This window comes from Ambystoma mexicanum, chromosome 10 (assembly GCF_040938575.1).
Source record: "Ambystoma mexicanum isolate Mex_15411 chromosome 10, UKY_AmexF1_1, whole genome shotgun sequence".
Classification (NCBI taxonomy): Eukaryota; Metazoa; Chordata; class Amphibia; order Caudata; family Ambystomatidae; genus Ambystoma; species Ambystoma mexicanum.
Window position 1 is genome coordinate 1,517,112,894 of NC_090932.1, and position 23,518 is coordinate 1,517,136,411.

General features: G+C 45.3%; 1 protein-coding gene across 4 annotated transcripts in view; it reads right to left on the bottom strand.

Annotated features, from left to right (window-relative positions):
• CCDC92 (coiled-coil domain containing 92) overlaps positions 1–23,518 on the bottom strand; it is a 447,549-nt gene that overhangs the window by 242,630 nt on the left and 181,401 nt on the right. For all 4 annotated transcript variants that reach the window (XM_069619696.1, XM_069619695.1, XM_069619697.1 and 1 more), the window contains exon 2: positions 8,932–9,078. In XM_069619696.1, the coding sequence (XP_069475797.1) occupies positions 8,932–9,061 (130 nt within the window). In that variant the 5' untranslated portion in view covers positions 9,062–9,078. The remainder of the gene's footprint in view (positions 1–8,931; positions 9,079–23,518) is intronic.

The window sequence follows — 23,518 nt, forward strand, 5'->3', positions numbered from 1 at the left end:
CTAGAGAATAAGAACCTTCAGAGCAAGGATGTGGGAGATGCTTCTCAACTTAATGTGTCCCTTCAGTCCTCAAATCAATGGCTGTTTAAAATATTGAGAAACCCTTAGAAGGGTGTTGCCTGATTTTCAAATAGATTACTCTAAAAAATGAGATTCCCCGTTAGGGGCGGATTCTTTAAGTATTATTGCCCAGAGCCGTAAACAATATGTGATCTTATGAGCCCAGAAGCACGTCTTTTGGGCCACAGCTAAGTGAGAGCACATAGGGAGTGCTTAGGTCTCATATCCTGTATTTTCTAGGTACTCTGGCAAATTGAGTTAATAGCATCGAGGCCTGCTATTAAGTGGGGAAAAAAGTATAGCCATTCCAACATGGCTACCGAATAACGGACGCTCGCAGGCCTTCTGTAATTAGTCCATTGTTGAGATCCATGTTGTGGGATGGGTGGTGCAGGTGAGGCAAATGGAGGAAATGTGCAGTGACAGTGGTGTGAGAGAGCACCATGAAGTATGAGATGGCCACAAAATGTGGAGTGATGGAAGTGAGTGGTACAGCTGTGGAAGGAAGCAGGGAAAGTAGCAGGCAAACGGCATGGCAGATGCAATCCTGAGGGCCATCAGGTTCCAGGGCCCTGGATCCTGATTTGCTCCCAGGATTCTACCATTCTATCCCAGGTCCTCATAAGCTACAACTCTTGTTTGAACTACAATCATGATTAATCGCCCCGTTTTGGTTGTGGATTGGCTCCTTCTCATTCAGTCTTCATCTCCCTCCCCCACTAAATTCTAATTCAAAAAATGATTCATTTCTTCTACACCAATTTCTTTTTGAACAAGTACAGATTTGAAACAGATGTTGGAGTCAGTGGTATTTAAGTTCAAGGATACCTTCTCTCAGGCATCAACCTTTATTTACCGCCAATCATAAGCAGTACATAAAACAATCAAACACACAGCATATGAAACCTCTTGATGACCTTATAATCCCCAATCCGTAAAAAACTTACATTTACTGAGGTCATCTTCTTTTTTGACTGCTTAACAACTTCACTTCAACCATTTGGTACAAAGACCTGTGATCCATGTTGAAAACTTCGAGAGAAATACTAAAAATCACAGCCAAAATCAACGAATATGTTCACCAATCCAACATCGTTGACTGTTTTTAAATTGCAGGTGAAGACTAAAGGAAGTATTGCTGGAAGCAAAGCTGGGATAAAATACCATGCAAGGAAATGTGGCCCACTGTTGGTCTCTGAAAGGTTCCTGCAGAACCAATCCAGTGTTTGGTTGTCCTTTCCTGATTAGACTGAACTGGGATCAGGTATTTGAAGCAATGTTCTTAGAACTGGTTGGTCATCTGGGAGTGAACTATCGGATTATTTTATCAGACAAGTGATAAACTGTCAATTTTTGGGATGAACTTTCATATTGTGTGTGTAGAAAAAGTCCCTCCAGAAGCTCAGCATGTTGATTTAGAGATTATATATTTTTTTTCGAGGACCACAATCTGCCAATGGAGTCTCCTCCACAAGAGACTCCCGGTCCACAAGATTTGCTTCAGGTGCTATGGAGACCTTTGGTTTGACTCAAAATTGGCTTCCCAGTTTTAAGAGTTTATCTGTTGCTACCGCAAAATCCCTCCCTTGGGTTCTGGATTCATGGAGATTATCAAATGGTAAGAGTAGCATTCTTTATGGTGTTTGCTAACATATTCTGTACATGATAAACATTTAGGGGACCTTAGAGATGCCCTGCTCTCGGAGGGACACTAGGCCAATGACCCTGACAAAGGTTTCGCAGGTAAACTGTTACAGGAAAGTAATCCTTTGAAGTCTTTTTTGTTAATTTTACCTTTCTTCTTCGTAAGTAACTTTGCTGGGTCTGGAAAGAAAGGGCTCCTGGTTGGACATACGATGACAGCTACTTCCAGCCCTGCTGGAATCATTACTGCCAAAGGCATAGCAAAGAATCCACTGTGCCCTCTCCAGTTTATTAAACAATCATGCTTCTGCATAATTCAGCCCTGGAAGACCTGACAAAGAATCCACTTAGCCTAGGGCCCACCCTCTCTGTGAACAATCTTTGTTGCTTTTGACTGGACAGAGACGTTCACAGTTTAGCATTTCAGAATATAGGGGATCATTGACATTCACACCAAAAAATAGTGTGTGCTGAAACCCAGACTTTTTCAGGGTCAAATCAAAATCCAAACTCTTCTTAGGGTGATTCCCTAATTTCGATAGAAAATGTATACATTCTGGTCACAAGTTCAAAGGCAGATCTGGGCAAGGAAACTGAAATCCTTTGAGACAGCAGGTATGGAAATGATATCTTAGATGGTCCTCTAAATATTATGGCCATTAAAACTCGGTTGCCAGTACCTGTCGGTAGGATGCCTCACTGTATCTTTGGATCTTTCAAATGGTATCTGTCATGCAAGGCAAATCCCTGACCTGTTAGCTAGTTTGACCTTTTTTCTGCTGTTGATTCGTACCTGTTGCTCTGTTCCTCACATCGAGGCTTGTAAAAAAAACTGTCATCCACCTCCAATGAAGAGCATACCGTGTTAGCCTGTAAAGGCGATTAGGTAGTTACATTTGAGACTGTAGATGAAAGGTGTTAAGGTCCATATCCCAGCTTTGCCACCGGCTGATACAGCGAGCCTGGTGAAATCATTTTAACTTGCTTTCTAGTACTGCACTGTCTTCTGTAAAAAGGTTTGCCTACTCACATTTAGGTTGCCTTTTTAAGTGCTGTGCCGCTTTATGTTTTGACACAGGGAATTATAGTAGGAGGGGTTTTAGCTAGAAGGGAACCAATCAAATACTGAAGGCCTCTTGCTGGCTTATTTTAAATTCTGCTTCTTTAAACAGACAAAACATTTGCTTTTCATACAATTTCAGATGTTCTTCTGCACATTATGAATAACAATCCACAACTCTATGGGATGAGTGCATTTAAAACTTTGAAATCCAGTAGTAAACCCCAGAGAAGATGTATATTTTAGGCTCAAATCAATTATTATTCTGGTTATTGTGTACTGCACTTTATTTGATGGAGGAGAAAGTGAAGCTACTTTCATTCTCAAAGCTACTATCATTCTCATTTTGAATAACATGCTTCTGCAATTATTTTTTTAATTATCATCATGATGGTTATTGCGATTTGTGTAGTTTCCAAGTAAAGTCTTCAAAACAGGTAATTTATTTTAGTTCATGAAGTAAAACATTCACAAATATGGTTGCCTTGTTGTAACAAAAACTGTGACTTCAGCTTCGCCTTCAATGTGAGTGATCTTGGGCAACTCACTAAATCTCATGGTCCCCAACCAGTCAGAATTGCCAGTCCTCTTCAGAAAAAACATCACCTTATATTATTGCTTCATATATAATAATAGTGACAGTTTATATACTGCACACCACAAAGTAATGTGTTTTTTGCTCACTAATGGCATCATCACTTGGAATCTCAATCTTCTGTGTCTTTGCTGGAGTGGGTGTGCCTTTTTTTCCAGGATATTTGTCTGTGGCCTACGTCTATAATGACTTGAATGAAGGACCAATGCACCATTAGGCTTTTACCATAGAGGTGCTGTGAAGGATGTGTGCGACTTAGGAGTCCACTGAAGAATAAAGGCAGGGGTGGAAACTACAAATTGCTGTAGTTACAGTGGCAGGGGGGCAGAGCAATGCCTGGTAATCCATAAATAAACTGGGGTACCACAGTTTGATGCTGTTGAGCCCCTGCAAATGAATTAGACAGACACTATAATTAACAGTGTCCCAGCCATCATTGCCCTTTGTCACTACATGTGTGGGATCGATTTAAACGCTAATAGTGTATTTTTTTTACTATGTGAGAAATAAATAAAACCATACAATGGGCCTAATTACAAGTACTGTGCAGTAAAGAAAACTGCAGTAATGCAGTGGTAACTGTGCCGTACTACAACTTTGGTGGTGAGGCAGAGAAAAAACCTCCAGCAAAAATGCTGGCGATAATTCTGTCGCCTCACTGCCAAAAAAACAGCCAAATCGGCAAGATTACAACCAGTGGTAATTCTGCTCAAATTCCGACTGGGTTCTATGGACTCCATAAATGGCGACTAACACCACCATACCACCACTTGTTCTCCAGCAGTAATTCTGTCGAACCAAGTGGATGTAACACTAACTCTGTTTGGCAGTACTCTGGTGAATACCGCTAAACTCGTAATGAGGCCCAATGTGTTCTTTACATCTCTCGCTGGTCAATAGCAATTTGAGAGACCAGGGAGCAGACAATGCATTTTGTATTCCCAAGAGTATGAGAACAAGATAAATATGTACATGGCTTCGCTAGTGAAAGGCTTCAGAGCTGGCAAGATGGACAACAGCATATGGAACCAATACCTACGCTGTAAGTGAGGCAAGTTTTGCAATGCATGGAAATCTTGGGAGGATAGCTCAGGGGCAACGTGCTCGCCTTGGAAGCAAGACGACACGGAGCAACACAGGTTCGATCCCCGGGTCCGCGCTTAGAAACCTCTGGGTATTAAGCGCGTTATAAATAACAAATCGTATCATATCAAATTAATGGTGTAGCCACAGGGCCTTTTCAAAATGATTGGTGAAAACATATGTGATTGAAAGCAGTTTATGGACAAGGGATGTGTATGATTTCTTAAGGGGGTGGGGCAAGGCAAGGTTACATTTGCTAACTGCTGTTATTAAAAGCATGTTATTGGGCCTCATTAGGAGTATGCTGGAGTGATATTAACGTGATATTAACGTGTCAGTAATTACGCTTGCCGGCCAAGAGCTGGAGGTAAGTCCGGCACCCCACCAGCAATAAACAGGTAATTACCGGCATTCCTCCCATGGAGTCCCCTTGCCAGCACTTGAAATCTGCCTATAATTCCAGCTGACCAAGTGCTGGTAGGTAACAGTAATTCCGTCTGGGGGTTTGCACCAGATTTGCAAGCGGGCTACCACCAGACGTGTAATGAGGCCCGTTCTCTTCGACGGATGCTGTCTGCCGGCATGCCAGACTTCCCCTACCAACGTACGGATACTTCAGGAACCCTCTGGTGACTGTCCTTTTGAATGCTCAACTGCTCATCCTGATTACACTAGACCCGCTAATGCCAGTTTGTCCCCTTGATGTTCCAGTGATTTATAGCAATGTGCTGCAAATTCAAATGTGAAATGCAGTTGCTGAACTGGCTAATGTTACAAAGAAAATGTACCAGGATGACGCTGAAAATTAAAAATCCCAGGTCACTGTACACTTGTCCAGTTGCGGCTCATCCATAATGGGAAACAGGGCACCAACCCGCCACCCATTATGGAAGAGCCACTGAGGACCAAGCCTACAAAAGCAGGAAAAGATGTTTTCCGTTACATGTTGCAGTTCCCATCCCAGCAGGCATGCCCGATGGGCCAGGTACGACTGGGGTGCTTTACTTCCCCAACTCGCATGGCCCAATGGGCAAGAAAGCTGGGAGACTGCATGGCCAAATGTGTGTAGAGGACACCTCCCTTCGCATTCAGGTGGCCTGGGGTGGCAGCTTCTGGCATTACGGTACTACTGTGCATGTCAGGAACCGGGCTGGGCTGCCGTGCGCTTCCTGTCTGCATGGTGTGAGAGACCCAGAGTTCAGCTTAGAGGTGGCGGGTCCTGAGCTTGAGCAAGTAAGTAAAAAGTTATTTTGTATTTGTGCATGCATGCAGAGTGTGTATCTATGTATGTATGTATGTATGCATGCATGCATGTGAGGGGTTGTGTCTGTGTAAGTGCATGTGTGAATGTTGCGTATGGGAGTGAATGAGTGCATGTTTTAATGGTGCATGACTGTGTCTGTGAATGGGTATAAATGTGTGTCCGGGTCAGGAAGTGAAGCAGACATGCCAGTATGGATGTTTTCTTACAGTGATAGCTTGGCTTTCCTGGCATTATGGGCACATTCAACTTGATGGGTGTTCATACGTGGGGTGAGGAGACTTTATTACAGCTTTATTACTGGCATTATGGGCACAGCCAACATGATCAATGTTCTTACATGAAGTAGTTGCCTACATTGGAGCAGCCAGTATGGACATTTTCCTAAAGTGGCTAAAGTGGCATGGCTTGTTTTATTTGCATCAAATGCAAAGCTAACTTGATATGTGTTGTAAGGATGTGGAAGGAGGAGACACACTCACAGGTGACATTCTTTAGGCTAGTTCGAAAATTAAAGAGAAAACCCTAACTTTCCCTACCTTCAAAGAGGGGTTTCCCTGCCTCAACCAAATACTAAGGATGTGTCAGAATGTCCAAAACTAAAAGGTCCACCATCCTGTGTCAAAAACCTATTTCCTTCTCTTACAGTTGTAACTAAACTAAAGGATTGGTGAGTCTTCTTGCTGCAGAAGAGTGGCTCCCTTCTTCAGAGAGCGGTCTACGGTGCTGGGGGACTATTTCCTGAGGGAATGACTCCCTTCCCCAGGTTGCAGCCCCTTTCGCAGGCACAACAGAATGTTCCAGCTTGAAAGCCTCAGTTCACTGATAAATCAGTGTTAAAAATCATCAATATCACAACGCCAGGGGAATGACTCTCTTCCCCCTTGCCTTCCTTGGCTTTGCAGTAGTCAATACCAGGGGATTTGGTTCCTTTCTCCTGATCTCTCTCAGCTTGTAGTGTCAGCTTTGCAAGGGGAATGCCTTTCCCTTGGTCCTTCTCAAGCCCTTTTCCATAGTTCATGAAGGCTGGGGGAATGTCTTCCTTCCCCAGGGTTCTCTTAGGCTCTTTGTTAGAGTTGACACAAGTTTGGCGAATCGCTCCATTCCCCAGACTTGTACCAACTTGGTTCACTAGACTGCCAAGTATGGTCTTGTTTTCACAATGTTCACAATGGCAGGGGGAATTACTCCCTTACCCTGGTCTTTCTCAGGTTTCTCACAGTGCCAGGGAAATGACTCCCTTCCCCTGGCTCGTCTCAGGTTTCTAGCAGTGTTCACAATTGGAGTTCTGCGCAGCAGCAGTGGTGGTTCACCAGCCTGCCAGGTACTGTGACGACAGAGAGGGTTAGTGATTTCCTTCCCCCTTGGTGGTGGGTCCCAGACCCCTCTTGGTTCTTTACAGGTTGCTGCTTATATACCTGGTTCACTACCCTGCCAGGTATTCACTTGGCTCCATTTACTTAAGGCAGTATCTGTATTCTAAATGGGTCTGGGAACCTGGTTCTGACACTTTCTGTGCCTTCCTGGATTCCCCCAACAACTCTGGTACATCATGGTTCGTTGCTAGGTCTTCTCTGCCTGCACATAGTGCTCCTGCTGCTCCATTCAGTCTCCTGCATTCTCTCACGTGCGTGTGGGCAGGGCCAGGGCGGAGGGGTTCCTCGCTGGCTGCGGCAGCACCGCAGCCCGGTCCTTGGGCTTCCCCCAACACTCTGGTACCTCTGGGTTCGTTGCTGGGTCTTCTCTGCCTGCACAGACTATTCCTACTGCTCCGTTCAGTCTCCTGCGTTCTCTCTCTGGCTGCAGTGGCTCTGCAGTGGTGAAGGCTGGGCATCTGTGGGGTATCTCCACTTCCGCACGGTTTGGTGGCTTCCTTCCATCCGTTTCTCCAGCCCTCTGGTCTGTCTGCCAAATGCAGACCGAAAAGGGATACCTCTTGAGCAGTTCTTGGGTCCCAGTCTACAGCCTCTTCTCATGTGGCACAGCTTCCTTGCTCGATGTTCCTCGAGGGAGGGCTTATCACTCGCTTCAGTCCTTCTTCCCTTTTTATGATTCACTGGCTTATAGATTGTCCTTGTTGACTAGAAGCTGATGTTGGTTCCGTGGGGTATTCTTTATCACTCTGCGCCTCTTCTTCGTCTCGGTAATGATGTTGTCATCCTCAAATGGGTTACTTTTACTCTTCTTCGCCCCAGTTTCCACATATGACTCAGTTCCTACTCTTCCTTGTCCAAGTACTTTTTAGGGAGGCCAAATCATCTACCCTACAGAAGTACATGGAAGTGTGTGTGATTATGGGACCCTGTATAGGGTAGGAGAATGGGGGAGGTGGGGATATGTATAGGGCATTCCGCATTCTTCCCAGACAGTCATCCCTAGTCCCATAGGGGGATACCGCCCCATGAGATCCACCCACTGAGTACCACCCCCAGGGGGATTATCGGGTAGTGGCCTCACCTTCCTTGCCTCATGGGAAAGGGCTCCACCTAGGGCAGAAGAGACGACATCCAAGGATTCGTCACAGTGTTCTTACATGGAGGTACGGGGTCATAATGGTGGAAATCAACATGAACATTTTCTTACAGTGCCATGGCATGGAATACTAGCCAACACTGGCGTAGCTAGTATCAAGGTTTTTTCACAGAGGCATAGCATGTTTTACTGCCGTTATGGCCAAAACCAACATTGTGAGTGTTCTTAAGTAGGGGTTAGAGGGAGGGACTACATTGGGCATTCAGTAAAGATGTCTTTGTACAGAGGCATGTCATGTTTTACTGGTATTATGGGCATACCCAAAGCGATGAATGTTTGTATATGGTCCTACTTGCCTACATTGGTGCAGCCAGTATGGGTTCATGTTTTTAAGTGGCATGGTCTTTTTTACTGGCATATGGGCAAAGCCAGCATGATGATTTTCTTATGTGCCATTACTGGCCTACATTGATGCAGCCAGTATGGACATGCTTTCTCATATTTGTATTGCATTTTTATTGGCATTGTGGGCAAGGTCCAGATGACGAGTGTTCTTAAATGGACATACCGGCCTGCATTAGTGCATGTTTTCATGTGGCATGGTATTTTCAACTGTTATCAGGTGCAAAGCCACCTGGAATATGTTCTCATGTTGGGATACTAGCATTTATACCTCTGCTGAATTAAAGGCATCTTATACAGTGCTATGACTTCTTTTTTCTATATTCCCTGTAAAATTATGTTGGTTTACAGTACCTGTACAGTGCTGTTGAAGCCGGCGGATCTCAGCATGCAAGCCCTTAAGTGTGTTGGCATGCTCCTGCTGCAGAAACAACAAGTTCTTCTGGGCGCTGTGTAAACGATTTTCCAGGTTTGATGCCGCCATGATCTCATCAAACTAACCTAGTATTAAAATACATAAAATGTATCCATTTTACTGTGGGTAGACTTGCATCACTTCATTCTGCAAGCAATACTTGTGCTCCTAAATGCTTTGTTTCAACACAAGCAGCCAGCCACAAACAAGACTGCTCCCAGTGATAAGTTGAACGCAATGCATACATTTGCAAAACCAAAATAGTAATTCTGTACGCTATTTTTCGCTATGCTAACTCTCACAGAACTGTCTACAAAATGAGTGAGAAGGTTGACAAATATGAAACATTGGTCGGAGGTAGATAGTAATCCTCAAATGTATTTTAATCAAGCTTCTACTTTAAATGTCCAAGCCTTCAAACCACAAATATACAGTTCCAAAGACCTCTGAGCTTTGTACATGAAAATAGTTAACACTTATTTTTCTCGGCCTGGAGGTAAAACTCCAATAGAGTTTGTTCTGAAGAGTGTGTAAATGGCACTTACATTACGAGAGACAGATGGTGAGTGGGCCGCTAGAAAGGGAAGACTTAGGAGGACTATCCATATCAAAAGAAACAGATTGATATACGCATACACGGTACAAGAGTGGGCGAGGGTATTTGAAAATAGGACATTTTGAAAATAGGACAATGGAATTTAATAGTCAAAGATTAATAGCTCTTCAAAGTTTAATGTGGCAGTAGCCTTCCATGGAATTCGAAGAGAGGCATGCGACCCCAGCCCTCCATGTCCATGGCGGCTACCTGAGGTTATTTTTTTATTTTTTTTAATCGGCCAAGAATGAGTGGTACGCTCCGTGTGGCCCATTATTTTACACAAGATACTAGTCTTTAGAACCCTTGCTAGCTGTTTGGGATAATAATAGCTATAAAACCACATTCTGGGGGCTATACCCGGTGGTGAAGACCCATCGGCCCTTTAACTTGGTAACCGTGCGATAGAGTGGGTCATTATGACTAAAGTTACAGCAATCAAAACCCTAAGATTTTCTTTAACCATGACCATTGATCATGTAACGTTCAAGCGTAAAAACTCCTCAAAAAGATCCCAGCCCTTGGGAAAGTTCTTTGGAATAATCTAACACCTGAATAAAGATGATAACCTGCCCAGATTCAAAAGATATCTGAAAAAAAATAAAGTTTACAGACATCTCAGATTGGGCTTACTTTACCAAGCAACCATTTCATTATAGGATATGTTTTATATTTCCCTGATGCCTCCAGACACTGAGAGAAGCAACTTTTATTTTTGTACCAAATAGAATGCTTGTATACAGCATGTTTCTGTTGTTGTCTTTACATTGCCCTGGTGTTAAACTTGTGATTCAAAGCAAAACACTTGGCACGTGGCGCTCATATGAAGCATAATGAAAGAATAAGAAATACAAAATATTGAATGATACTGTAGTAACTTTTCTATTTAATATAATGTGTCAACCAGTTCATAGACTTAAAATCCCAAACAATTAAGGAGAAAAAAACATCAATTTAAAGATCATTCATACAAATCAGTGTGGTCAGTATTACACAATACCTAATTAATAGGGCAGACATCCAAATCACTTTATATCACTTGGCAAACATATAAAGCAATCAACAAGGATGTGTTGCATGAGTTCAAACAGTAGATCCAAAAACCGTCTTCACATAACCTCTCTAATCTGTAAACAAAGTGTGTCAACAATTTCTTATATGACAAAACCATATTAGGGCAGGCAGTTCATGCATGTCTTGCAGTTTCAAACACAAATGTATCATTACATATTCGACATGTATGATATTCTTTAGGGATACCCCGTTGAGGGCCTAGTGTTCTCAGAACAGGCATCTGATCCAATTTAAGCAGAAAGTAAAATGAGCGAACAGAAACAGCAGGGCACTTCATTAGATCAAGCTGATGAGTCCGAAATGTATAATGTTCATAGCGGTTCTGATATCCCCTCAACCGTTCTAAATGAGAGAAATTGGCAATCCAATCCCAAGTCCCAAGGTCCCAAGGGACAAAATCCTCTTTCAATTTAAAAAAGTTTAAAGACCAATCTGGAACCCAGTCTATATGGTTGAACAAATCCAGAGATAGCTTGGCCCAAATCATGAAGTTCCTTACTTGTATCCCTGCTACGCATGCTACGCATGGCCTGGCCAAACAAATTCAATTGAGTGCACAGTGGATATTTCCAAGCCTTTATCAATAGAGTGCCCCTTCTTCTCAAAACCTGGGAACTCAAAGATGAAATCCCTAGTTTCAAGTAAATCAGTTCAATCGGGACAGACTGTGGGAGGACAGCAATGGAGCGCCAAAACCTACCCTCAATACTTTTTAACCATTTGAGGTCCCTCACATAAGTGATTTCCAGGCCGTAAAGTAGGGCTGGGCAAAAGCTCTGCTTGCAGAGCTTAATGATACCTGCATAACTGAATCCAGCCGTATTAGTAATTTATTTTATGAGAATTGTTTGGATAATGGCTTTACGTGTTTTTTCAGTTTTAATAGTTCTAGAATTCCCTTTATCCATTTCTAGACCCAGGTATCTATAGACAACAGCTTGTTCGATCGCACCCTCAGAAATGGGAATTGTGTCCATTCTACAGCCCTTACCATAGCACATGAATGGAGTTTTTTCAAAATAGACCACTAGACCATTGAGTTCGGTATAACTCCTCAAACCCTCAGCTGCCCTACGCAGACCAACATAAGTGTGATCAAAGATCACAAAGTCGTCCGCATACGACAACCAGTCTACATGAATTCTACCTAATCTAGGAGGACAGCGATTTATCGTGGCAAGGTGATCAGGCAGATCTGAAATGAACAAATTAAAAAGGAGTGGGCCGAGCACACATCCCTGTTTTACCCCACTCGAAAGTGGGGATGGAGCGGGTGCACCACCCACCGACATCCACCTGCACGTGTACAGTAGTACGTTCATGAAGCTGTCGGATGGCCGTTGTAATAACAATAGAGGGTATCCATGGGTAATTATAAGCCACATTGGCAAACTATTGGAGAACGTTTTCTTGCAGTAGGAGTCCCTAGTAAACACAAAGGGTTCCAAGGCGAAAATGCAAATATAGCAAACGGTAACCAAAACACAGAAATTATATGGTATGCATTCAGAGTGATCATGCCTGATAGCCTGATACTTGTGCATGGGATAAAAGGTTAATTAATTTTCTGTAGTTATTTGAGTTCTTTTCTTTAGAGACACACCTTCATTCATATCCACCTTACTAAAACAGACAGCCAAATTGTATAAGTATATTTTAAGCGTTACCTAGAAAATATCCGTAAAAAAGAATAGAAATAGCAATGGGTAAAAATGCTTCAGCCATCGCTTCTCAACCACTGGGAAGTCCCATACGTACCATTCCATCTAATTGTTTCTTAACATATTTGTGCATTAGAGAAGATGTTCAATTATATAGAAATCAGTGTTAGCCCTATGCACAAACTAAGCAGCCCTGCACCAACTTGCTAGTTTATAAAGCCTTTAACAGTACCACGGCTTTGCTACTCCCCTCTTCTTCGAACACAGCATGCTTTGGTGCAAATGAATGAAGTACTCAGAGGCCCAATAAAATCACTCAACTCAACAAGGCTTTTGGTGCTAGGAGGAGACTGGCCATAGGCCACACTAGGAGTACATAGGAACCAAGGTTTTAGGAGAACACAGTGCCTGGGATTCGTGGTTTATATTTACTGATTTGCAATGATGCACCTGGGTTGATGTATATATTGAGGCTATTTCACCTATATTCTTTGAATTTGTAAATAAGGGTCATATTGTTTACTAGAAAAACCAAAACATTTTTTCCTCCTACATATTTTAACTTAGTTTTTTTATGTAAGTCTTTAATCAATACGTAATTAATTGAGATTTAGTGTTGTCATCTTGATTGTATATAGTTTTCTTTATTTCAAATTATTGTTTTTGCTGTTTTAAAATTTATTTATCAATTAAAATGTATTTGTTAACCTCATCATTGTTGCTCTTCATAGTTGCTATCTAATTTGGTGTCCTGATGCAAGGGGATTTTTCAGTTGAAATTATGAAATGCTCCGAAATGTCCTTCAAAGAGCGTTAGCTTAATTCATAGCTAAATATGCCAGTAGGAGTCGCTTTTTTGCTGGTATGGCACATACTGGGACAGGCTCCTTGGGGGATTGATCATGAAGAGACTTCCACTGGACTGTGCTGTTCTATATTATTGCTTCATTTTGCCTCTCCCTCTTTGTATTGAATAGAGAGATGTTCACAGAAAGGTGCACAGTATATTACCACATGGGTTTCCAATAGCAGGCTCGCATTCCTTCTCTCTGTTCTCTACTGAAGTGTATAACTTGTGCTACTGAGAATTGGACAGACTCATTTCGACCGTGGCTGTTAAGTTCCAGCCCTCAGCGTGCGCGCGCGGGGGCTGGCGTTGCAGGACTAGGCCGCACGGCCTGTGGCGCAGCTCCAGCGGGAGCAGCAATGATGCACAGACACACGCGTGGATGGTCTGCCCCGCAACTGCCTCCCGAGCGCGGGGGCAGGGCTTTTATTAGGAACGCCCTGCGTCACCGCTTAGCGGGAAGCAGGGCGGAACGTAACATTCCTCCTTTATTATAAAACAAACAAACATACAATAACTGACATCAACTGTAGGTTCAACATCTGTTCACGTCTTTAACCAATAGCTACCCTGCCATTAATGTTCGTGGTACGGGTGCATCAAACTACCACACATAGTCATTTAACTTGGCTGGCGGTCTCGTGGCAGATCTCAGACCGTATCGCCCTTCTCGGGGCCTACACCCCCCCCCCGCTCATGATCTGGCTCACCTTCGCTGTTCGGGTCCTCGAGGTGCATCCAGCGGTTCCCAAATCCCATCCATCGCTCCTGTCACCTCTGGGATGGACCCAGGCTCTTCTTCGCTGGGCTGAGCGTCCTCGTCTTCCCGGTGGCACTCACGGTCCGTCCACAGGTTGCGAGGCACCGCCTTGAACCACGACGAGTTCCTCGTCACTTGACGGCGTCCTCGTGTCACAGTCACCATGGTTCCGTGCCGGTCACTGACGGTCCATGGCAGTTCGACGTATCTGGTGTCGAGTTTTGACTTGGTGGGGTTGCATTGCATGACGACTTGGTCCCCCACTTGATGATTGGACGGCCTTGCTCTCCTCTTGCCACTCATGTGGGCGTTGGCACTCCTTCTCCTCATTTCCGTGCGTCCTTCGTTGACCTCGTCCGGGGTCCTACTTGGATGGTGCGGAATCGAGGATCTGATGACGGTGCCGAACATGAGGTCCGCCGGCGGTATGCCGGTTGTGCTGTGGGGGGTGATCCGATAGTTCCGGAGGAAACGGTAGAGGTCAACCTTCCATGGGCTGGCGTTCACCTTGGATACCCTTAGCACCTTGTTAATGGTTCTCATGAACCGTTCTGCGTCCCCGTTGGCCTGGGGCCATCTCGGCATGATGTGATGATACTTTATATTAAGGTCCTGCAGATAGTTTTTGAATTCCTCCCCTGTAAACGGTGGCCCATTGTCACTTTTGATGGATGTAGGTAGTCCGTGAGTTGCGAACATTTTCTCTATGGCCGGAATGACCACTTCCGCTGCTGTGGATTCGACTATTTCAACTTCCAGATATCGGGAGTGGTCATCAACGGCCACCAAAAGGTGGAGGCCTTCTCGTAGCTTGTAGAGGTCAATGCTGATGGCCTCCCACCGAGAGCGGCCGCGTTCCGCCGATAGAATTGGTTCCGGTTCCGGCGGGGCCCCCATTATCTGACAGGCTAGGCATGTGCTAATGAGTGTCTCAACCCGTTCCTCGATCTGGGGAAACCATACCCTGTGCCTTATGCAGGCTTTTGTCCTTGCCAGTCCTTGGTGTCCTTCATGCGCTAGGGCCACTATCCTGTCTTGTATTCTGAGAGGGATTACAATGCGGTTTCCTCTTAGTATCAATCCGCCTTCTGTGATCGACAAATCTTGCCGGACGGTGAACATGCCGGACAGAAACCCTTTCGCTTCCGCTGTTCTGCTGTGTGTGTGTCTCATGAAGGTTTTCCAGTCCCCTGAGATAATGGCATCTTTCACTAAGTTGCAACAAGGATCCTTGTGAGTTTCTGACTCGATGTCCTCGAAGCTCACAGCCTTTGGTCTCATTGCGCGTACCACTTGGCATATATGTTCCTCAGTCTCTTCGGCCACTTGGATTTCTTGTTGGGTTGCCGCTCGCAGATGCCTCAAGAGAAAATCTGCGGGGTTTCCACTGCCTGGTTGGTAGATGAGATCAAAGTCGTATTGCTGAAGATGTAGTAGCCATTTGGTGATTCGTGCCGGAGGGTGTGACGACGTTCCCATGAAGATGGGTAGTAAGGGTTTGTGGTCAGTGATTGCCTTGAACCGCCACCCATATAAGTAGAGATGAAAGTGCCTGCACCCCCACAGCACGGCGATGGCCTCTTTCTCAATGTGGGAGTACCTCTGTTCGGTTTCCGTGAGGGCTCTCGAGGCGTAGGCTATCAGCCTTTTCTCCCCTTCCTTCGTCACCTGCATTAGGATGGCTCCGAGCCCAACGGGGCTGGCATCCACGAACAGTTCTGTGGGCAGCTTGGTATTGTAATACGCCATTTTGGTGCCGACGGACAGGGATTCCTTGATGCTTTCGAACGAGTCTTGGCACTTCTGCCCCCAGTCCCACTTGATGTTTGCTTTCGTCAGTTCCCGTAGTGGCTCAGGTAGGGTGGCCAGGTTTCGGATAAACCTCCCGCAGTAGGTAGCCATACCTAGGAAACTGCGTGCCTCTGTGGGGGTCATCGGTGGGCTTGCCGCCTGAATGTCTGCGACCTTCTGGGGATCAGGGGAGATGCCCCTGCTGCCAAACTTGTAACCAAAGAAAGTGATTTCCGATCTGAGGAACTCACACTTCTCCCTGTGTATGGCCAGCCCAGCTTCTTGTAGTCTGCCCAGTAGGGTATGAAGCCTCTTGATATGCTCTTTCTTGTCGAGGGCGTGAATCAGAATGTCATCGCTCATTTTGAGGACACCATGGATGCCCCTGATGACCCCTTGGATGGTTTGCTGGAATACCTCAGCAGCAGACGATATCCCGAAACTCAGGCGTTTGTATCTCCTCAACCCCAAATGCGTCGAGAATGTTGTGATGTAGCGAGAGTCTCTGTGGAGTTTGAGTTGGTGATACCCCACCTTCAAATCAACTTTCGAGAATACACAAGACCCCATGAGGTCCGCCACGGTTTCGTCGATCGTTGGGGTGATGTGGCATTCTCTTTTGATGGCAGTGTTAGGGAGACGCATGTCAATACAAATCCTGACTTTTCCGGGCTGTTTAGGCTTTCGCGTTACAACCATTGGAGAGACCCATGATGTGGGCCCTTTGACCACCTCTATGATGCCGGCTTCTTCCAGTGCCTTGAGTTCCTGCTCCACTTGTTCTCTCATGTGGAAAGGTGTCCTCCGATGCCTTACAGTTTTCGGCTGTACTGTTTCGTCAATGTGCAGTCTGATGGTTTTGCCCTTCAAGCAGCCTATTCCATCTTGCAACTTAGGGTATTGACTCAACATTTTCTCCACCTCCTCAGCTTCATCGACATGGCAGATGAATTTGACCACTCCCAGATCTTCTGCTGCGTCCCCACTCAGGAGGCTTTCAATTCCTGCCTTCACGACATAGACTTTCGACCATAGTCTGTTTTCGCCGTGTTCCAGCGTAGTGTGGAACCTGCCAATGACTGGTAGGGGCTTCCGGCTGCCGTATGCATACAACAGTGTGTCTGTGCTTTTCAGGTCTGGTTGAGGGTTTAGAGTCTGGAATATGTTTGTGGGCATAACATTCACCGAGGCGCCTGTGTCAATGGTCATGAGAATGCGCTGGTTTTGGACGGTGACCATGCACTTGCGCCTTCGGACAGATTTTCTTTGTGTTTCTTGACCTTGGCTTAATGCAGACACCAGGTATGCCTTCCTCCCTTTCCTATCGTTATCCTTACCGGGATCCTGCTGCCCTGCCGAGACATCATCCCCTTCTTCCTCCGTGGAAGAGTTGGCCACTGCGACCCTCCTTGCACTGGCTTGCTTCTTTTTCTTGGTCGCGTTCTTCTCCGGAAGGTTCTGTGGGGGCTGTGTGGAGGTGCCCGCTGATCTGCATACCTTTGCATAATGATCCTTCCTGCCGCAGGCGCCACATGTGGTGCCTTGTGCGGGACAGTTGCGGCGGCCATGTCGTGGGCCACCACACCAGCCGCACTCTGTGGGCCCAGGAATGCGCGGTTGCCACCTGTTCTGGCCATAGCCCCCACTGTAGTCATCCCTCGAGGATTGTTTGCTGGTGATCCTGGCCACCATGGCTGTGTTGAGAGCAGGTTGCAATCTGTGTAGCGTGGCCTCCATGTTGGCCGCTCTGGTGTGAGCTAGTTCCCTTTGTCGTCCAAGTTCAAGGATCCGTTGCAGGTGAATACCTCTCTCGCTGAGTATCAGGCTTCTTAGTTTTTCTGAGTGTGTGCCGTTAATAATTTTCCTCCTGATCTCCCTCTCAACATTTGTGAACTCGCAGGACATGGCCAATTTTCTCAACCGAGTGTGGTAGGCATCCAGGGTTTCGTCCGCTGCCTGTATGGTGGTGCAGAAAATAAAAGTCTCATAGTCCGGGTTCAGTTGAGGGAGAAAATGAGCCGTGAGAGCATCTTTTGTGCTTTGGTATGCATCTTGGCCATCGTCAACATTCAAGGAGTTGAAAATGCGCAGTACCTCGTCACCCACACTGAGCAGTAGGTGCGCCTTCATCTTCCTGGCCGACGTTATATCTTTGCACTCCATCGCCATCTCGAATTTCTGGATCCACAGCTGCCATCTGGGTCCACTCGATGATGGGTCGGTAAAGGGGTCAAAAGGCTGGACCAGTGTCGATGAATCTCCTTGTGTGCGAGGCTGTGGGGATGTCAACGACAGGTTTGCCGCAATTCTGGACGGCGTGGTGGGCCCAGGGGTGGACGTACCAGCCGCCATGTTGACGTGTACCTGGTCGGTGTTGGCGTGAGCTCTTCGGGCAACCACCAGCGCCGTGAAGTTGGGCCTTCCCTGGAAGTGCTGCGGTTTCCAAGCACTGTGACGGAAAGTTCAGGAACTGGTGCTCCCACGTGGTTTTGATGCCAGTTTGTGTTGCTGCCCTCTAGTGTGGGAGGCCAGATGCCAGATGGCTCCACAATGCCCAGCCGGCAAGTAGAGGGCGGATGAGAAGGAGAGGCAAAAAAAAAAAATGTTTTTTTTTTGGGGTGGGGGGGGGGGGGGTCACACGTGTGCGATCCCCCCCACCCCCACCGGGTGTCCAAAAATTTCGCTGCGATGGCTGCGGGCCATCTATGCGCTGTAAACGCCGAGCGCGTGTTAGTATTCGCTCCACCTCGTCGCCATTGTTAAGTTCCAGCCCTCGGCGTGCGCGCGCAGGGGCTGGCGTTGCTGGACTAGGCCGCACGGCCTGTGGCGCAGCTCCAGCGGGAGCAGCAATGATGCACACACACACACGCGTGGATGGTCTGCCCCGGAACTGCCTCCCGAGCGCGGGGCTTTTATTAGGAACGCCCTGCATCACCGCGTAGCGGGACGCAGGGCGGAACGTAACAGTGGCCAGCCTTCTTTTAGTGCCTTGGCAAAATATTGTGGGAGATGTTCAGGGGTGGACTGGGAACCAAACGGGACCCTGGAAATGGGTCTCAAAGTGGTCTCAGAATTGCACTGTTCAAGTAAGCCCAAACACAGTAAGCAGAGTTTGGGAATTCTCTGCCCAAGAAAGCTTGGAAAAATAGGTCCAAATAGCAGATGGTAAAGCACACTTGCCCCTATATAGGGATTAAAAAGTAGTTAAGCATGACAAAAAAATATATAAAACATTTGTTCAGATTTATGATTAACATACGGCAAGATTTTCAAGACAGTTGCTCCAGGAGATATGGAGGGAAAGGGATTTGGTGACAAGGAGAGTGGGTAATAGGAACAGAAAACCAGGGTATCCACACAGAAGAGGCCCATGGTGTGGAGGCCTACCGGGAAATCTCCAGAGTTCCCTGTAGCCGAGTACACTACTGTTAAAGTTATTTAAAAGGAATCCCGATCTAACAGTACAGCTTACAAGAAGTTTGTGAGCATTTGGGTCAGGGCCCTGTGACACTGGGGCAGACCTTTTATTGCGCTTGGGCTTACTCTTTTGTGCCGAGACCTCCACCACTCCCCAGTCTTTACTTTTCATCTGCAGTGCTGTGAGATGGCCAAATGGTGTGTAATGCAGCGCATAAGCAACTAGCACAACATATACACTGCGGATAAACATGTACTCAACAAGGAAGGACATGTACACCAAGGGCGTCATCACGAGTTTGGCGGTAACCCTTAAACGCGGAGGTAACGCTATCACCGATGCATTTAAGGGTCCGCCAAATCACGGGCTTGGTGGATTTTCCCCCAGCTCTGAGCTGGGGCAAATCCGCTGCAATTTTGCTGATTTTCAGCGTTATTACCGGTAATAGCGCCGAACATTCCCCATTGGGCCCAATAGGGAATGGGAAATTCCCGAATGGGCCCAATGGGGAATGGGGACTTTCTGTTCCGCCAAACCCATGATCCAGAGCTAATAGCGCGGGGGGGTTTGGTGGTGGGGCTAATAGCACCGGTGGGGTTAGCGCCCAACTCGTGATGAGGCCCCAAGTATGGAAATAGACACGGTGGGGGGACACGCACATCAACCAGTGTTACACACACTGAAGGAAATATACACAAGAGTGGAGCCATAACTACACAATGAACAGAGAAAAACACTGATGAAGGCCATGCACACGGAGCTTGGAAATATCTATGGGGAGAGCGTTATTGACAGAGGAGGGAGATAAACATCTATCAGTGACAAATACAGTGAGGCGTCAATGTGCACTGGTGAGTGGCATATTGAGGAGGGGCATATGCACTTAGCAGAGACATATGCTGTGAAGGGAGAAATACAAGGAGGAAGGACATGACCAGAGCCCAGAGAAATATCTGCAGAGGGGAGAACACATATCTCAAACAGTGTAATTTACAACAAGCAGAGATATAAACACTGGAAGAAGAAATACATTGAAAGAGGACTTATTAACTCTAGTAGGGAGGTATACACAGACCGACCAATAACTCCAGCAGGGATGTATGTACATACCAAGGAGAGCCATACACCCTAAGAAATGATGTATATGCGTTGGAGTGTCAAACCTTCTGAGGAAGGACATATACACTGATCAGAGACATCTATACCACTACTTCCCCATCATTCAATTCTCTTCACCTAAAGCACTTTGTAACACTTTGTACATACCGGCAGTCATTTTTTTCCCGGCGTCCGGCAATAGGGACTTCCCAGGCGGGGCATTACAGCCCCAGCGCTTCCGGTAATTCCCTATTGCCGGGCGCTGGAAAAAATCATTCTGCATTCGAGTCCCATTGGCATCTATGGGAATGGGAAGGACGGATGCACCGGCACCGTTCATGAATGGTACCGGTGCATCCGTCAAGATCTGCGATCGGGTGCCATTCCGCCCGCCAGGTCAGACCTGGCCATCTGAAGGGCACCCGCTCGAAGACCACGAAGTATGCCGGTCGGTGACAATGGTGCCGGTAGCTTACCAGCACTGTTGTTACCAGACCGGCACACTCGTAATGAGGTTTCTAATTTTCTCAATTGTATCTGAGATATGGGACACTAATTGGTTCGTTAACCAATTAGTGTCCCATTTCTAAATTATAGAAGAGATGTCAGGCTCGTTGCAGATTTCATTGGCTACTAAAAAAATACCGATTTGGCAACATTGGATGCTGAGTTTGTCATGTTTCCATAAAAGAGTTTTTTCATTTTAGCTATTTCATGGTTTGGAATTGCCAGGAGCTGGGAGCTATTTAGCTCCTGGTTATAGCTAATGAGGGCCTGGTTATTTATTTATTATTTATGTATTCATATTTGTAGAGCGCGCAACAGCCCGCAGGCATCGTGGCGCTCGTTACATTGAGTGATCATAGCTTAGTTACACAACAAGAACATAGAGGCATACTCATTGTACAATTAGCTTGAAACCAACAGCTACAAGGAGCTACTTTTGACTCCACAGGAAAGTGATGCCACACAAACATAGCTATTTGATATTAACTGTGTAGGTTTGGGAATGTGTTTAAAAGAGAATAAAGGACACACTTAAGTAACATTTAAAGCAAATTGGATAATGTATAATGGTCAAAACGTGGAGTGTGAATCTTGGGGACAAGTAACATTTGCTGCACACTATGTACTAACTCCAGGTAGCTCCTTTTTAATTGGTAATGTCAGACCCAGGAGCTACTTTTGCTCCCAGCCCCTGCTATTTCTTCCTTGTAGAACAGTTGATGTTGTTTAAGGGTTCTGAGATCCTAAGAGCACTGAGAGTATTGCCATTGTATCTCTAAATGTCTAACTTTAGTACAGATAAGATCAAGTTCTAGAATGAACCATCTTGTTGTGTGTTTCTGAGGCAGGCGGGAGCTGACAAGGGTGGCAGGTACCAAGTTATCGATAATCTCAGTACTGAGGATTTTATAGGTTGCTCAATACTATGTTGGGTTGAGATGTTCTGACTAGGTTTTAGCTGGATGGGTATTTAGTAAGAAAGTCACAGACTTTTTGTCTGGAGAGTAGGCTTCAAGCAGCATGATTGTGTCTTATATTCATGTTCCTTTTTTAGCCCAGAACAGACAGAGAAAGGTCTTCCATAATGATCTGTTTAGGAAAAAGGGAGAGGGTTGTCAACAGAGACTTCTACAATACTGGTGAACAGTTGGTCCAGAGTGTGGCCGTCCCTATGAGAAGGAGGGAAGACCTGTGGAAAGAGGCTGAGGTCTTGTACTGAGTCGATCAGATGCAATGGACTTATCTGTTTTGGACTCAGTACAAAAGTTAAAGTCTTTCAAAAGTATGCATTGGCTAGATTCCCATAGGTAATGAAGCCAAGAGGTCTGAATAATTGTTAACAGTATTTGTGTGCCCTAGTCGTCAATAAATGTGTAGAAACTTTGTGACTTCATAATGGTTACGTTTAAGATGGAAAGCTAGCAGTTTAAAACTAGTTCTGGATAGGTCAGGCCTAACAGAAAGCTGTTATTTGGATTTAAAAATAACGGCTAAGCCGCCTACATGTTTGAGATGTAAAGCTGTAATATTGTGCCTTGTGATTGGATAATAGTATCGGATTATCATCTTGGACCCACGTTTCTGTTAAACAGAGAAGATCAAAGTTCAGTTCCAAAATTAGATCACAGATCAGATGTCTATTTTTACAGCTTATCAGGCATTTATTAAGAGGCAGTGAAGTTCAGATTGTTCACATCCTGGTGTGACAGCAGTTAAAGTTTTCAGTACAGATTTTTCAGACACATTTTTTTCGAAAGGGCAGTGGGATGACAGAGGTTGAATGTTTTTAGCCTTTGAGTTTGGACCTGATCCAGGGAGTAATCCCAGAAAAACATTTCCAGGATAATACGTTTACGTGGGTTGAAGTTCATAATAACTGGTTTCTGGCCTAGTGTATGACCTGCCCGGCCGGGCTTACTTGGGCACACCCACAGTTGCGCCATTGCTAATTTAAATACACTGAACTAATGGAGCTAAAAAATAGGACTAATGCTGAGGGCAGTAAGCGTCCCCAGATAAACTAAATCTGTATGCTTAAGTGATGAAGGTCAAGCACAAACAGCTAAAAACCTCAAATCAATACGGCAATAAAATTAGGCTAAGCAATTCATAAATAACACAACAAACAGTAAAAGTAAAAATATGGTGCAAAACCAGTTAATATAGTTTAAAAATTGATTAAACATATGTTCAGAGTTTACCCGGCAAAGTTTGCAGAGTAAATTCACTATTGACCTTATTATTTTTGTTTCTAAACTCCTCGAACCTGCTCTGTGTTCTATTTATCTCGGTCTTCTTCCAACTAGCTTCTACTCCCACTGCAATCTTGTCTTCCCCTGTTCCATTCATTGAAACTGCTTTTACACATCACTCATTTTTTCACCTCCACTCGTCACTCTAAGCACTTGTCTCTTACTTATCTCTTGAACCTATCTGCAGCTTTTGACACAGTGAATCATTCTTTTCTTTGCTCCCGCTTCAATTTTTTGGCTCGGCCTGTCCTCTTCCTCTATGTTTTGGTGTACCTAAAGGCTCAGGCCTTCACCTTTTATATATTTTTTTTATGTATATCATTCCTTTCTTTTCTGTTATTCTATCATTTAGTTTAAACAGTATCTTTCACACTGAACCCCCCCTCAAATCGTTCTTTACTGAGAAACTTCACATTTCAATCTCTGTCTCTGTACTATCAAGCTTGGGACGCTCGCCCATTCTCTACATCTCAACTCACATAAAATGGAGATTTAATATTTCCCTGCCCATTACCTCCATGAC